Here is a 15,496-nt window from a genome sequence, read left to right as displayed (position 1 = left end):
AGGGCACAAGGAACTGAAACAATCCCAGTGGGTTCAGTGGACAAGGGGTGCACACAGCCTCCTGGCCACCACCACGACAGAGGCACTTGGGCATTTTTGACATTTTCCATTAAAATAAATAGCTATAGCTGGTACCTGAGCAGCAGCTGGTGACGCAGCTGCCCCTGTACAGACCCCAGCAGTAACACGTCCAAGGCATCAGTGCTGTCCTCACAGTGCACGGGCCAAGAACAGCATCCAGGGAGCCAAGGCACAAACTCCAGCCAGAGACTAGAGACTCATTCCATCTCCACCTCCTGCTCTGGCAAGGCACTCTCACTCCTCACCCACGGTACAGGCTCTGGGACATGAGGGTCATAAGTCCATTTGGGAAAAACGCGCTTGTAGAGGTTCAGCAGCACCGTGTCCTGGGACTTGAGCTGCCCATCAAAGTGGCACTTCATGTGCCCATGGGTCCCTAGGCAGAGGGCAGAAGAGGCCATTAGCAGTCTCTCAGGCACAGGAGGATCACACCATGCCAGCAACACAGAGATAAACACCAAATCAAACCTACCTAATGGCTCCTTGATGTGCCCTCTGCGACCCCACTTTGTCCTCAGCTCCACGGGTTTGAACCACATCACATCCTCTGGAGATGGAAACACGGAAGGCAGGTAAGGAACAGGCTGTGCTGCACCAACATAAGCACAGGGACAGAACTCCCAGAACCCCTCCTCCCACCAGAGACCAGCTGTACCTCTGTTGAAGAACATGTATCGCACCACAGCCATCTTGGTGAAGATCTTGAAGGGGTGGCCGCTGAGCACCAGGCGCTTGATGACGATCCTGTCGGGGTCCACGGAGAGCAGGGAGCCCGTGGCAATGAGGTCATGCATTCCTGCCAGGCAGAGTCACTAATGCACCAGGGCAGGTGCCTCCATCACCCCCTCCTCACCACAAATCCCCTTTCCTGAAGGGCTGCAGGCCCAGAGCAACCCCACAGCAGGGACAGACAAGTGACAGCAGGGATGGAGATGAGCTCATCTCAAATAGCAAGAAGGGGACAGCTTATTCAAGTCATGCTTTCTGGAGAGATGTACTTGTAAGGGTATGGAGACACTTTGTTTCCCAGACATCACTTCCTCAGCATTTATTAACTCACCATTACTTCTCTGTTTGAAAAGCAGCACTGAGGCAGGAGGGAAAGTGATGGGAGCATAGACAGTCACCACCAGGGCAGCATCTGGGCGCAGGAAACGCTCCAGCTTGTGCTTATCAGCTAGGACAGAACAGCAATGATCAAGTTCAGGCCAAGAGCAGTCCTCAGAGCTGTGGAAAACCCCAGAGCTCATTCTTCCCTGTTCAACATACACCCTTCCTCTGCTGGCACTGAGTATGTGGGAATGAAGGTGATCCTCTGGCATGGAACCTGGACCTTGCCTGGATCAGTGAACCACCCTTCCCAAGCCATTCTACTCCCCATGATTTAGTGCCTGCCCTGGAAGCCTCAGAGCCTAGAAGTGAGTCTTCACAAGAATCCTTCAGCCAGGTTCAGACACCACGGCTAAGACATCACAGGCTTCCTGCTCCAGAATTCCCCACTCCTGCTGTACCCAGTCCCTGACAAACCTGAGGTGTGCTGGGAGAACAGAGGGGATGCTCGGAAGCGTCTGAACCCGCAGTGGAAGATCAGCTCCTCCTTGGCCCTCACTGGCTCACTGTTGCCCGGATGCCGACGCACCAGGAAGTTCAACACGGACATCTGCAAGAGGCAGCACAGTCAGGGGCTGCTGGCAGGGCTGGTGGCAGCAGAAAACAACAGGACATTGCAGCAAAGATGAATGTCCCCAAAAATGGGGTCTCAAAAGATCACTGGACATCACTGCCAGGCTCAGACACTTTCTTCTAAACCCCCCAGCAGTTTCTGTGTGCTCTGACCTGCTCTGAAACAGGTCTGAAACAGGAGCAATGTTGGAAGATTTCAGCCCAAACCCTCTGCAGCCACACCCTCCCCAATCCATGCAGCCTGAAGGAACAGGGAGTTGCACATCCCTCCGAGGTATATCCCTTGTGTTCACCTTTTGTTCGTGGGGAAGCAGTGAGAACAGGACCAGGGGTTTCCCCTCCTTGAAACTCTCCATCACCGAGACAGGGACATTGCAGACATGAAGTGTAACATACCAGCCCACCTGCCAAGACAGGAGCAGTCGTGAACACTTCTCTCAATGAAAAAAAAAAACTGTCAGAAGATGTGCCTGGATTAGGGAGGCAATCCAGGAGAAAACTTACAGCTTCATGCTAAGAACCAGCTGGCTGAAAGATCCACCCAACCACCTCCCTGATAAGTCACTCCTATTGGGAGCAAAGAGCTCTCCTATTGGGAGGGAAAGAGATCAGCAAAAGGGAATTACCGAAGCTCCCTCAGTCTCCTCCTTCTCTATTTGCTTGAAGAGGTTCTTTCTGGTTCGGGAGAAGTCCTGGAACTGGAAGATCCTGGCATAATCCCTTGGAAGATTCTCTTTGGGGTCCCAAGGAGAAGTCCGGAAGCTTTTCAGCCCCCTGTACTTCTGGAACCTTAAGAACAGAGAGCAGAGAATTACTTCACCAACTGAGGTGAATCCCACCCTTCACCACCAGCTGTGGTCTCAGGGTCTCACACACCAGGACCAAGGGTGCAAAGCAAACATTAGCCCTCAGGAAAGATGCCAGTGCAAAGAGAGCTAAAACCAGCAACCAAATCCCCAAACAACTTGTCCTTGCCTCAGGGCCAATCCTCCTCTCTCTCCCAGTCAGGACCCAGCTCTCCCTGCCAACTAGTGCCTGCTATGGAAGCCTCAGAGCCAAAAAGAGTCTTCACAAGAGTCCTTCAGCCAGGTTCAGACACCACGGCTAAGACATCACAGGCTTCCTCACCAAATTAAACAGGAAGGCACCTTCCAGCCCCTCTCCAGCAAAGCATCCCATTTCTTACCTGACTCTGGCAGGCACATCCCGTGGTGTGTCCACCTCATCTGGAAACATCTCATCCATTCTCTCCTGCTTGTATCTCTCCAGCATCTGCTCATCCTCCTCCATCTTCTCGTCGTACTGGTCATCCCGCAGGCAATCAGACACGGTCATGGTCTCGCTCTCCTCCTCCCCAGCTTCCTCCTCCTCACTGCTCTCCCCCTCCTGGCACAGGGCAGTACAGAGCCTGTGAGCACACAGAGCTGTGCACGCAGCACTGGGACCCTGGGTGTGCTCACACTGTGGGATTTGGGACCCCAACCCATCATTTTGGGGTCTAACAGCCCAAAGAAGGAACATGATATACATGGGGATTTAACAGTGGAGATCCAGGCAAGTCCTGGCTCTGCATCATGCCCTTGCATAGACAAAGCAAGCTGGAAGGACAGTATCTTCCTAGAACATGCAATAATGGCCTGGAGATCACCTGTACTATCAGCTCTTGGAGGTACCTGAGAAACTGCCTCTTCCATCAGATCATCCATGTCGTCATCTTCGTCATCATCACCATCATCATTCTCACTGCCTTCTTCTCCATCATCCACAATCCAGGCAGCCTGGTACTTTGATGTGCCTTTGGGGACCTTCACCACCCTCCTGTTTGCCTTCAGAGAATCTGTAGGATTCCCACCAGGGGTTAGTACAGGAACAGTTTTTCTTCCCCTCAGCAGCATTTACACCAGGACAGCCGAAACCACATCTAGACTAGAATTGGTTTTTTTCCAGCACAGCATTTGTCAGCACAGCCAAAACCTGCTAACTTGCCAGGCAAACGACCTGATGGGACTGGGGATGGAAGCCACCCCAACTAAGATGTTTCTTCACAGCCACCCTGGTGACAGAAGCTTCTAACAACCCTCCTAAGAGGGACAAGGAAGAAATACAGAACTATTACTTCTGCTCACCCTCTGCTTCCTGCAGCTCTTCTTCAGTGGGCCACGTCTGCTCCCCTTCCATGGGATCAGGAACCACTTCTGACTGCAGAGACTCCTGCTTGCTTGGATCTGCCTTCATCAGCACCTTGACATCTTCCTCCATCTCAACAGCACCATTTCCAGAGTCATCCTGAAGGGCAAGAGCAGAGCTCCTAGATCTGAACACACCTAACTGAAGCTTGCAGTCAGTCTCAGGTGAAACTCCCTTCACAATGTTGTGACATAACTTCCACTACACACTGCAGGCACAGAACCTCAGCCCAGCATCAGAACACAGACAAAACTCCCTTTCCCCTCTCCTCACCAACATATATTTCCCACAGGTGTATTTTCTCCAATGAAATTTTAGAAACCTTGTGTTCTAAAAGGACTGACAAAGCTCTCACCCCACACACCTGAACCTCCATGTCCTGGCTCCTCTTCTGTCCTTTAACCACCCGTGGGTTCAAAGAGAGCGGGTCAGGGGGAGCATCCACCTGGCTCAGCTGGAAGTCCCCATGCCCCACGATGTGCACCAGGCTGTTGACATTGAGGGACTGTCCCCGGACAAAGCCAGACACCTTCAGGGTCCCAACCAGGTGACTGTCCTGGCTGGGCACAAACTCAGCAGCACGGGCCAGCAGGTAAACGCGGCGGGCCCGAAACGCCAAGTGCCTCTGCTTCTGGGAGCTCAGGTGCCTCAGGAGCAGAGAGGATTCCTGCTCTGTGTTCAGTGGGAACAGCTTGGCCTCAGGAAAACGCTTCTCAATGCATTTGGAGAGTTTCTTCCTGGCATCTATCCTCTTCTTAGGGGGCAGGTCAGTGCCTCCCGGGACAGCCAGAGCTGGCGAGCAGAGAACAGAGCTTGGATCAGATCCTAAACTTTCTGCTGTTCTTTTTACCAAACACAGGCAAATACTTGGATGTCAGCAGCCCAAATGGCCAGATTTGCACCACACGTACAAAGGGAGTTCTACTGGTTTCAGTGGTGCCCAACAGGACAAGGAGCAATGGCCATAAACTGGAAGAACTTCCACCTCAACATAAGAAAAATATTCCTTTCACTGAAGATGATAGAACCCTAAAATTTAATTACTGTGACATTTAATCTCCATTAAGCACCCCCAGAAACCCAAAACATTTCTCACCATAACTGGGCAGCCCCTGTGCGAAGAGACAGGAGAGGCAGTGCTCCCCTGCACTGTCCCAGCCATCCACAGGGTCCAGGATGAAGAGCAGGGAGTCAGCAACCTTGGCAAGGTCTAAAACAGCGTGGAGATCCCCTGCACCCAAAACACCTCTGTTAGTGGGGCTGCCAGAGGCACTGGAACCAAGAACCCAAACAATAGGGGCGCCTCCTCACCTGCCTGGGCTGTGACAAAGCGCCAGCGCTGCTTGAGCCGGGGGCAGAGCAGGGCAAAGCCACCAGCTCCGCCCTCATCTGCACGGACAGCGGCCCCGTCCTGGCTCTGCAGCAGCCGCAGAGAGTCCTGGGCCGCAGCCCTGCTGTGCAGCAGCACCACAACCACGAGGTGCGGGGGCCCGTCCCTGCTGCCGAGGTTGCGCTTCTCCGCCAGCACCTGCGGGCACACGGGCAGCGCCTGAATGCCAGCCCGAGCGCGGCTCCTCTCCCACCGCCGGACCATGCCAGGCTCCTCCACACCGCAGCCCGAACGCACCCGGTCCGTAATGCTCCGTTTGGCCCAAACTGAAGCGAGACCGGCACCCGCTCGTTCCCCCGCAAAGACCCAAACCGGCTCGGCCGCACGGTCCCCATCCAGACCCCCCGGCCCCCATTCAAGCCCCCTCCGGCCGAGTCTCGAACCTAGCCCTTTCCCGCTCCCCCGCAACAACCGGCCCGCTTTCCCCGGTGCCTCACCGCCTCCTTGCGCTGCCGGCGGAGCTGCAGCGCCTGATGCCGCCGGTCCACCCTGTTCAGGTCGCGGAGCCGCCGGCGGGGCTGGGCCTTGACGGGGACGCGGCCTGGGGGGGGGACGGAAAGAGAACGGTCAGGGCTGGCCGATGGCGGCGGGGAACCCGCTGGGAGTCCGTCCCGCCTCACCTCCAGCGCGGCGCTGCGAGGACCCGCTGTGCTTGCCGCCCTTGTGCGCCTTGTTCTGCTGCTTGAGCGGCCCGGGCCGGTGCGCGCCCGCCGCCGCCATCACCATGCTGCCGCCTCGCCGCCACCGCCTCGGCGCGGCCGCCGCGCGTCACTTCCGGCGCGACGGGGACTGCAGGAATCGCACGTGGGCTCCGAGAGGGAGGGGACGGGACGGGGAAAGGAGCCCCGGGAATGGGCAGGGGCGAGCTCCGGGGCGGGGAGGGAAGAGCAGCGGGGTTGGTGGTCGTAGCGCCGCTGGGCAATGAGAGGCGGGAAGCAGAGGGGTTCGTTCAGCGCTTTATTGGTTGGTTCTTTGTACAGGTATTTACAGAGAGGGGTCGGGGCTCGGCCGCGCTCCGGGAAGGCGCCGGAGGGATGAAGCGGTTGGGAAAGGCCCTGCCGAGCCTCTGGCATCGCGCCCAGGCGCCAGGACAAGACGGCAAAGCCTGCTGGAGTGGAAACATTCCTCCCGCGCCCCGGTGTGTTACCGCGGTGACCTCGGTCTCGCCAATGATTATCCAGGCAGGAATGTCCGTTCCTGCCTTAGCCCCGATGGGACATCACCCCAAACCCCAGCACAGCCTGCCCCGGGATCACTCCATCCCTTCGGGGTGGAGCAGCGAGGTTAAACATTCACAGGGGTGTTGCAATCGCCAGGAAAGCTGAAGCAACCCGAGGGAGAGGCAGGGCAGCTGCATGGGAAGGGAAAAGCAGGTTCCTACAGGTTCCTGCTGCCTCTGAACTCGAGGCATCTTCCCACCTCCTCCTCCTGAGAGGAAATCAGCATGACAGCAGCAATGTGGGGTTGTCAGCTGTGAATGGTCTTTAGGGATCCTTTTCTACCCCTCAAAGCAGGCTGGCTGTTTAAACCTTTGAAACTCTAAATTTGAGCAAATACTACCTGAGAGGAAGGAAGACACAAAACTGAAGAGACTGGTGACAGATAAACACTGCGGTGATTGAGTCTCTCCAAACAGGAATCCACTGCCTGTGGGACAGCATGAGAGTCTCCCCCAAAGGCTGTTTGCCCACAGCACTGCCTTGCAGAGCCAAAGTCAAAGAGGGTGCTCAGAGGGGGGTTCCAGGGAAGAGGGAATAACTGGGATACTTCTAAATCAAGGAAAACATCCCGCGAGTTAGTTACACCTTGTCATTTAAGCAAGACTAGGAAAGGAGGAAGGTTGGAAACTCTTCCTAGGGTTATCACAAGGCCAAGTACTCCTGTCTCAGTCATGCAGAAGTCTGGATACCCAGAGGCAGCCACAAGGGTCCCACACCATGGGGGCTGATGATCTTTGCAATCCTCAGAGCTGCTCTGGCTTTCCCACACATCCATACGTTGTCATCTTACAGGGATTTCACAGTCCTGCAGGGCCCTCCAGAGACATGCCAACAAAAAATCACAACCTGCCAAGGAGGGCAAGCAGGAGCAGAAAGCCAAGCACTGCCTCACAGCATTCCAGGTGAAAACAAGCATTCCTGTCAGAGCAGGAACTACTAAGGAAATATGGATGCAGCCACAGTGTGAGCAGGGAATAACCTGCAGCAGCTGAGATGGAAATCCCTGCAGCAAAGCAAAGCCCTGGCAGGGGAAGGGCTCCCCTCAGCTCTTCTGTACCATCACAGCACAGAGCCTGGTGCTCTGCACACACAGGACACTGTGACAGCACCATATGTCACCCACTTTGTCCCCTCTGCACCCTCTTCTCCAAAAACAACAGGCTTTGTATCACAGCACAAAGCCCAGACAAGCTGTGCCATGAGTGGAGCTCACAGGCTGCTCCAGCCCTGGCTGAATCCCAAAAAGCAGCTGCACTGCAGGAAAGCTGAGCTCACATTCCTGTTTCCTAAAGGAGGAGCAGCTGCTTCTGAAGCAGCAAGAACTCTGGGGGAGCAACAAGCTGGGACAGGCTGGATGCAAAGCCATGGCCTTGGCTTAGGAAGGAAGACTGGTTGCAACTGGAAGGGCCAGTTTATTAGAGAAACCTCACATTGCAGAGAAGTCACAACACATTGGAAAGGGTCCAGGCCTGCTGAGGGGGGCCAGTCTTCTGCAGCAGCACAGATCTACATCCCCCAGCCCCAAAAACCCAGCAGGTGCCACAGAGGGAAGGGTTACCTGGAACACAGCTTATGTTTTACAAGCAGCCTGAGAGAAGAGCCAGTAGTGAAGTTCCAAAAAAAGCCTCCCTGGCAGACAACAGTTAAAACAAAAATGGTTTAAAATGTTTAAAAGCTCTGTGTTCTTGGCTGCAGCATAAAGGGGAGGCAAAGGTCTACAACACACACAGGCCTCCGTGGCTCTGGGCACTCTGATCTACCAGTGAAGGCCAGAGGGAGGGGTCTTCTCATCTTTGTTGCTTTCCAGGGAAAAGGGTGGGATTCGGACATCAAAGTGGGAGCCATCGGGCCTCTCAAATCGAAAAGTGCCCCTGCAAAAATAATGGCAGAGGTCACACTGAGGCCAGGGACAAACACACCTAGGAAGCATCAGCAAAAAGGTAAGACCTGAGCTCTTCAAAATCCTGGGGGTGCATCTGCAAGGCTGGTCCAGCAGCAAGGGGACATGGGCTCAGCTGCAAACATAACTCATTTATGGAGGACTCCTGGGCAGTTTTACAGCACATCCCTGACACATTTCCTGCACAAAGCTGTGATTATTGCAGCCCACAGGAGTCAAGCACCCTCCATGCACCTGCAGTGGTGTTTACCCAGCTCCCACTCCCCAGGAGACAAAGCCATCTGAGCTATTTTTACAGACTGGTTAAATGTAAATTCAGATTTGTGTTTCTTGGCAGGAGCTCCACTGGTTGTCTATGACATTAAGAAATCCCATCACAAATGTAATTTGGAACAGCTTCAGCTTTGCATTTCAGAGCTGAACCTGCCTGTCCTGATACAACCACGTGCTTACTGCTCTGAACTACAGACAGCTGTACTGCAGAACACAACATGGGCAAGAGGGCTGTGAAGATAAATTAACAGGTTCTCAGGACAGACAGGACACATCTGAACACCAGAAGCCAAGCTGAGCAGCTTCTGAGCTGCAGAACCTTTGTCTCTTTGTCTTCAGGATGTATGCAGAGAGGGAAAAACTACTAAACCATCTGGTTTTATTCCCCAGGGCATCCATTCAAGCAATTCAAAACACTTCACATGGCAAACAAGGTACACCCTATATGCAAAGAGCTGCTCTCCTGCTTTTCCCAACTCAAATGCAACCTAACTTCGAAGGAGATTTCCTTAAAAAAATGCAGAAGGACCTGTCATACAGAAGGCAAGAGTGGCTGTGCAATCCTTGTCCACACAGAGGTGGCACCAAATGTGCTAACCCAGCCAAAAGGCAAATAAAGGGAAGCTGCTTTAACCCCAAGGCATGGGAAAAGAACAACTCAGCTGGGCACTTCCCTCCCTGCACTTACAGAAGAAACTTAAAACACCAGTTAGACTGAAGTCCTTACCTGGTCTAAACTGGGAAAACCTTTGCATGCCAATTTCTGACACAGAAGTGCATGGAGATAAAGCCCAATCCTCTCTCAAGAAAGGAAATACCAGAGCACACATCCCTGCTGCTGAGGGAAGCACCAGCACAAGGCCTTGGCTCTTGAACCAAGGACCAAAAGGAATAACTGCTTCATGTCTTTATATCCAGTCTAGCACAGACCACAGCAGGAGGAAAAATTATCCTGGAACCCCTCTGGTGCAGAGAACCAACAGATCATCTCCTCACTAACTAGGAAACAGCTAGAGAGAAGCTCATCAGATTTTACCTACCAACTATGTCCTGTCCAGTCCACTTCCACCCAGCTTTCAGCCACAACTCCAGGCTGCAAACTGCACCCCAGATCACTGCTGGGGGGTCCTACACCCAAAACACTGCTGCAGCAATAAAGGCTTCTTTTCTTACCACATGTGACCACTGGATGCCTGCAGGGAGACGTGGCTGCTGTACTGAAATGCTGGTTGCTCTTTGGACAAAACTGGCTCCTGAGAAGACAAGAGACCACTGGGCATCAGGAATTCTACCACAGATAGGCATCAACAGGAAATTTACATAGCATGAAACAAAACCAAACAGAGACCTACACCCCAGCATTTCTCCCAATTACACAGCAAACAATTTGTCCACTGAGTAGCACCAGAATCCCATTATTATTCCAGTTTTCCAGACACCAGTCATTTAGGATCATCCTCTAAAATTCAGTGTGAAGTTTCAGTTCACACAGACAAACAACAAATGAAAAGCTCACATGACTTTTTTCACTGCCAGCTTCCCATCTGTTTCAAGTGCCCACTAAGCAATTTACTGACAAATCCACACAGCCAAGTGAGAGAACTCCAACAAAGGGCCGTGTTTCCCAAAAAAAGGCTGGATGGTACCTACCCTTCCTACAACCCCACGGCCCCGGACTGTCTCCAAGGTGCCAGACAAGCTGAATATCCTCCAGTGCCGTTCTCTCAGCTGCACCACCTCGCTGTCCAGGTTCTCCAGGCGAATGCAGTAACGCCACTGGGCAGAAGAAAGACTCTTATCAAGAGCTGGAATCAGCTGCAAGCAGTTGATAACCTACAGCTGGTACTGGGAAACAGTTGCCAGGCAAAGGCTACTCTCCCTCAGAGCTTATCACACTGCAGTGATGCCACAGGAAATTAACTCCTTCCCTTTAGCTGCTCCATGATACAAAAGGCACTTACCCAGTAGACATGGGAATTCTGGGCTTCCTGTCAAGAGAAACAAAAAAGACTTTAGCAGCTGCCCTTGGACTTGTGGTGCCAAAAACCTCTTCAGCTGTCACCACAGCACCAGCACAGGGGCTCTCACTCTGTGCCAGGGTGACGCAGACAACTCACATGAGCACAGACAGCTGCTCTCTGAGGCCTTCCATCAGCAGAGCCTGGCACTGGCTCTGCTCTACCCTAATCACGACATGGGAGATTTGCAAGGAGCTCGTGACAACCCCCAGGGTTCATCTCCATGTTAATTATGCACTTTCTACAGGTCTAAAAACACCCTTTCCTTGCCTTTGGGCACCTGTTTTTCTGACAAACATCAGCTGCACTCCACAAAAGCTGCAAATCCAGACCAAAACGTGCACCTGCCACAGCTCAGGCTCCCCAACAGCCTTGCTCAGAAATCACAAACTGCTGTGGGAATTCCCAGCTCTCCCACTCAGAAGTCTGTTGGAGCTGCATTATTTTGGATGGTCCATGAAAAGTTCTGTGCTACAAAGAGCACATGGTTATCAGCTAAATCCAGAAGGCTTTAGCCAAACCCTCTAAGCCAAACTAGAGGCAGGAAAGTGCCAGGGAACCCTGGGCAGGATAACAGACGTGGCTGTTGTTACAGAGCAGATGGCCCCAGCGTCACCTCACGTGACTGAGGCAGTAACAGGACCAATTCAAAAGTCTTCCCAAATATCTTGCTAGCACTGTTGTGCAGAACATTACAGGTTATTTCTCATCCCACTGATAACCAGCAAAAGCCAATATGCAGGAGATGTTCTCCAAAAATATATGGCAAAAGAGTTTCATGTTTATACCCATGAGAACAAAATGGCAGCTGTGGTTAAATGTCACTTCTCCAGTAAGCAGAAGGTACCTTCAGGCAGCAAACCAGTCTTACAAAAACAAGCCAGTGAAACAAATGGCAGAATTACCAGAGCAGCACAGACTTACCCTCATGCCCATGTAGAAGGGGATAACAGTGACACGGATGTTCTCCGTGGTTTCTCGGTGCACATCCGAGAGCTCCAGCCAGGGGTGGTTCTTCTCCTGCCACGCACACAGAGTGTCCCTTGCTACAAAAGGTGGGACTGTGGGGAAGGAAAGGTGAGAGGAAACACTGTAGCTGGAGTGCTCTCCCCTCAACACATGGTTAAAAAATATATTCAAAGGCAGCTTCACTGTAACAAACCCCAAGCCAGACAGGATTTTAATATCATATCCAAGATGATGGCATTTGGGTATTTGTTATAGAGCATTGCAAGCATCTGGCTCTGGAGAATTCCTTTTGCAGTCAGAATTTACCTTTTGTTTGGTCGTACATGAGGAACCTCTCAAAGAGCTCATGCTGGATGGGCACTTGATCAGTGGAGCTGTAGGGAAGGATGTCTTCATGGCTTACATAGTCTAAACCTGAAAAAGAAACCCCAAAACCTATGGAACTTCCCCATCAGAGAGCAGCACAGAAGTATCCTGGCAGAAAAATTGATCACACTGGGGAGAAAAAAGGACTTTGGCAGCAGAAGTCAAAGCTAATATCACAACTGCAATGAAGAATGAAGGAGATGTGCCAGGAATAACTCTTGGCAGTGCTCTCCTGTGAGATTTTTCATGGAGTGACTCCTCTGATAAACACACACTGCCCTGCAAAGTGCCTGCACTGCCCCAAAAGCACTCTGGGCAGGAAATGCCCAGGACAGGAATAAATCCAGCTGTCCTGACCACAAAGTAGAACAGCCCATATACAACTTGGTAAGAGATCTATGCCTCAAGAGCTCAAATCAGACATGGCTGTGTCTGATCACAGAGGGCCCAACTTGCAGCTATCCAAAGGACTTCCTGTACTTAGTCACTTTGTCGTGTCCAGCACAGCCCTAAGCTATGGACAGATCCAGTACAGAATGTCCTTCCAGTGTAGGAATTGCTGCTTCACTGGCAGGAGTTGACCACTGATACCTTTTCTGACCTCACCTCACAACAAGCAGAGGCTGCAGGAGGATTTCACTCACCTGGGATGGCATAGAGGGCTCTGCTGTCATCATGATTTGCCAGGAACGTCACTGCCTCTGTCTGTGATCTCTGGGACTGAGAAACAGGGAGGTTTATGTCTTTGTGTGCATTGCTGCAAGACAGCTTCCAGTCATATTTCAGGTCATAACTGTGGTTTATAAAGCACCTAATGTTTAGTTCATTTAACCAATTCACCTCAGAATTCTCTGCATTTAATTCCTCTGGGCTAACTCCCCACTCAGACAAGTGAGAAGCATTTTCAGTGCTGCAGCCCACACTAATGACCTGTGTGCAACAGTGTGGGAACAACACCAGGAACAGGAAAGGAGGTTGGAAACAGGAAACATGATCCAGAAAACAGTTGTATGACATTCCAGATGATCTCTCTCAGGGAAAACATGCCTTTAAGAACAAATTTATCCAAAAATCCTAACCAATCCAGTTAGCCCCCAAACTAATTTTCCTTCAGTGCCTGTTCCTTTGAACCACTCATGTAGGAGAAGATACTCAAGTTTCAATACCAACATTACTCATTACTTACTATATGTGGACAATCCCGAGCATCTATTAACACCTGGTAGTAAGTGTGTGTTTTACCCTTGACCTCTTTGGAACCATGGCCTGCCACATTCTCGCTCCTAAAGAGAAAAGCAAAGCTCTGAGCTCAAGCCCAGGATGGCAGCAAATTCTTGTTACCACGACCAAGCACTTATAAACAATGATTTTTTAAAAAGACACCTTTTGCAGCCTGTAATCATCTGGCTGCACCCAAACCAAAGCCCCACGAGCCACCCACACAGTGACAGATGAGCTGAGGTGACCATCAGTGGTGTCTGACACAGCTCCAACAGCTCAGAGGTTTTTCCTGCTCAGTGAGGGCTCCTCTCTGGGGTGGATATTCCTACTGCCCTCTGATTTTCTCTCTGATCTTCACTCCTTCCCAGCACAACTCATCAGAGGACAGGGGAAATACAGATGCAAGAGGGGAGGTAACTGAACAGCAATTCAGGAAGGATGAACTTGGCTTAGTGGGCTGAAGTTGAGGAGGAAGCTGACAAACCCAGCTCACTGGTAATCTACAGCAGCCTCCAAATGGTAACATAGGAGCCTGGATCTAACTAAAAAAGGGTCTTTTTGTATAATACAAAATGCCATTAGCATAATTTTTAATTGATTTTTATTTCCTTCATACACACAATTTTATGTTTCATACTTCCATCATGTTTTTAATTAATAATACTCAATAATGAAGTATCTCCTTAATGACCTTTCCTAGTTTACACTCATGCAAACAGGCCCATGATATTGCCCCTCCTTAAAAACACTTTTTTACCCCAAATAGGAAACTCACTACAAAATGTAAATCTAACAGTCCAAATCCTCAAATCCTTACTTTTCTGTGACAGGAGAAGCCACATCCCGATCATAAAGCCTGGCTTGCCAGGGAAACAGGACTATTCCTCGATAGCCAAACACACTGTGAAGGAAAAGCTGGAAGGAACAAATAATTGCAGCTGAATTATATTTTAAAATCTGTTATCTGAGGTAAAACTACAAACATTTGCAAAAGGTTTAATGTGTGGGATGGGGATACAGGGAGAAACATCACTCTGATGACCCAGAGCAAAAATAGGGAAACAGTCTGGGATGGAAAAAGAAATCCATGTAATCTCTATCCCATAAAAGGGCAGGACTAAACCAGTAATGCAGTAACAGAGCAGCAGAAAGGAGAGACTGCTCAGAAACAGATCAGAGAGTCTTAAGGACAGGAATTACAAGTTTAGTTCTTATTTCTCAAATTCACTGATTGTCTCTTTGGATCCTTGAGGGAGAAAACCCCAAAGTAAGACAGTGGAGCAAAAGCCATTGTACAACAGTTGTGTTGTGCTGCAGATTCTTATCAAGCTGCTATTGTCAGATGACTGACAAACTGCAGACACAGCACAGACAAGGAGCACCGAGCTGTGAAACTCACAGCCTTCTGCTGCTGACTTTTCCTTACAGGAAATCCCTCAGCTGCCCAATCCCTGTGGCAGGAGCCCGCAGGGTCAGCTGTGCCCCCCCCAGAACCCTTACCTGTCCTGTCTCATATTTGCCGTGCTGCTTCGGGGCCTCAAACACCCCCACGGTCTCCAGCACTTTGCCCTCGGGACGGTTCCTAGGAGCAGAGAGGCAGCTTGGAGGGTTTGCAGGGGCTGCAGCAGTGCCCCCAGCCCAGGGGGACACCGCTCCCCACCTCGTGTGTCCCTCGGGCACCCCACAAGAGCCCCACCACGCACTGAGCAGCCCAGTCCCTCCCCTGTCCTCCATCCTTTGCTGGTGTCCCCTCTCCCCACTGCCCCGGACACCCTCACCCAGCTGTCCCTTCAGCCCAATCCCTCCTCTCCCATATCTGTACCCTGACAGCCCCCAGCTCTTTCACAGTCTTCCCCAGTAACTCAACAGACCCCAACCCACACCCCAGCTCCCCTCTCCGCCTGTCCCCCCCTCACCCCCTGCCCTCACCCAACCCCTCACAGGCCTCACCGCGACGAGAGGTGCCGCCTCGGCGGCAGCAGCAGCGGCGGCAGCGCCGCTGCCCCCCCGGTGCCCAGAGCCCGCAGGTGGCGGGCGGGGGGCGGCTCCCAGAGCGGGGGCGGCCCGCGGGCCCGGGCCCGGCCCAGCGCCGCCGCCACGTACCGCCGCGCCGCGCCGCCCGACATCCCACCGCCCGCGGCCCACAGTGCCCCGCGCCGCCCCGCCCGCCCGCGGCCCGCGCCGCTCC

General features: G+C 52.2%; 2 protein-coding genes and 2 non-coding genes across 4 annotated transcripts; all 4 read right to left on the bottom strand.

The window, feature by feature from the left end:
- Positions 1-91: 91 nt before the first annotated feature.
- On the bottom strand, positions 92-6,087 carry TSR1 (TSR1 ribosome maturation factor). Its single transcript, XM_018919389.3, has 15 exons — positions 5,962-6,087; positions 5,779-5,882; positions 5,263-5,479; positions 5,048-5,182; positions 4,316-4,743; positions 3,891-4,050; positions 3,438-3,601; positions 2,951-3,150; positions 2,391-2,553; positions 2,058-2,168; positions 1,609-1,741; positions 1,142-1,258; positions 737-877; positions 554-628; positions 92-457 (listed from the first exon to the last, which is right to left on the bottom strand). The coding sequence occupies exons 1-15, from the start codon at positions 6,065-6,067 to the stop codon at positions 279-281; spliced, it is 2,433 nt and encodes an 810-aa protein (XP_018774934.3). The 5' UTR covers positions 6,068-6,087; the 3' UTR covers positions 92-278.
- Positions 1,474-1,566, bottom strand: LOC115484732 (small nucleolar RNA SNORD91 family). Its single transcript, XR_003945440.1, has one exon. It is a non-coding gene; the product is annotated as a small nucleolar RNA SNORD91 family (small nucleolar RNA).
- On the bottom strand, positions 2,801-2,891 carry LOC115484731 (small nucleolar RNA SNORD91 family). Its single transcript, XR_003945439.1, has one exon. It is a non-coding gene; the product is annotated as a small nucleolar RNA SNORD91 family (small nucleolar RNA).
- Positions 6,088-6,284: 197 nt separating the features above from the next.
- POLDIP2 (DNA polymerase delta interacting protein 2) lies at positions 6,285-15,456 on the bottom strand. The gene is made up of 11 exons (XM_030232510.2): positions 15,259-15,456; positions 14,809-14,890; positions 14,126-14,223; positions 13,274-13,370; positions 12,732-12,807; positions 12,028-12,135; positions 11,677-11,813; positions 10,696-10,722; positions 10,385-10,510; positions 9,908-9,987; positions 6,285-8,432 (listed from the first exon to the last, which is right to left on the bottom strand). The coding sequence occupies exons 1-11, from the start codon at positions 15,432-15,434 to the stop codon at positions 8,318-8,320; spliced, it is 1,122 nt and encodes a 373-aa protein (XP_030088370.2). The 5' UTR covers positions 15,435-15,456; the 3' UTR covers positions 6,285-8,317.
- Between the last annotated feature and the right edge of the window lie 40 nt (positions 15,457-15,496).

The sequence above is a fragment of the Serinus canaria genome, chromosome 19, assembly GCF_022539315.1.
Source record: "Serinus canaria isolate serCan28SL12 chromosome 19, serCan2020, whole genome shotgun sequence".
NCBI classification, from domain to species: Eukaryota; Metazoa; Chordata; class Aves; order Passeriformes; family Fringillidae; genus Serinus; species Serinus canaria.
Note: the sequence above shows the minus strand (reverse complement) of the source record. Positions and strands in the feature narration are given on the sequence as shown.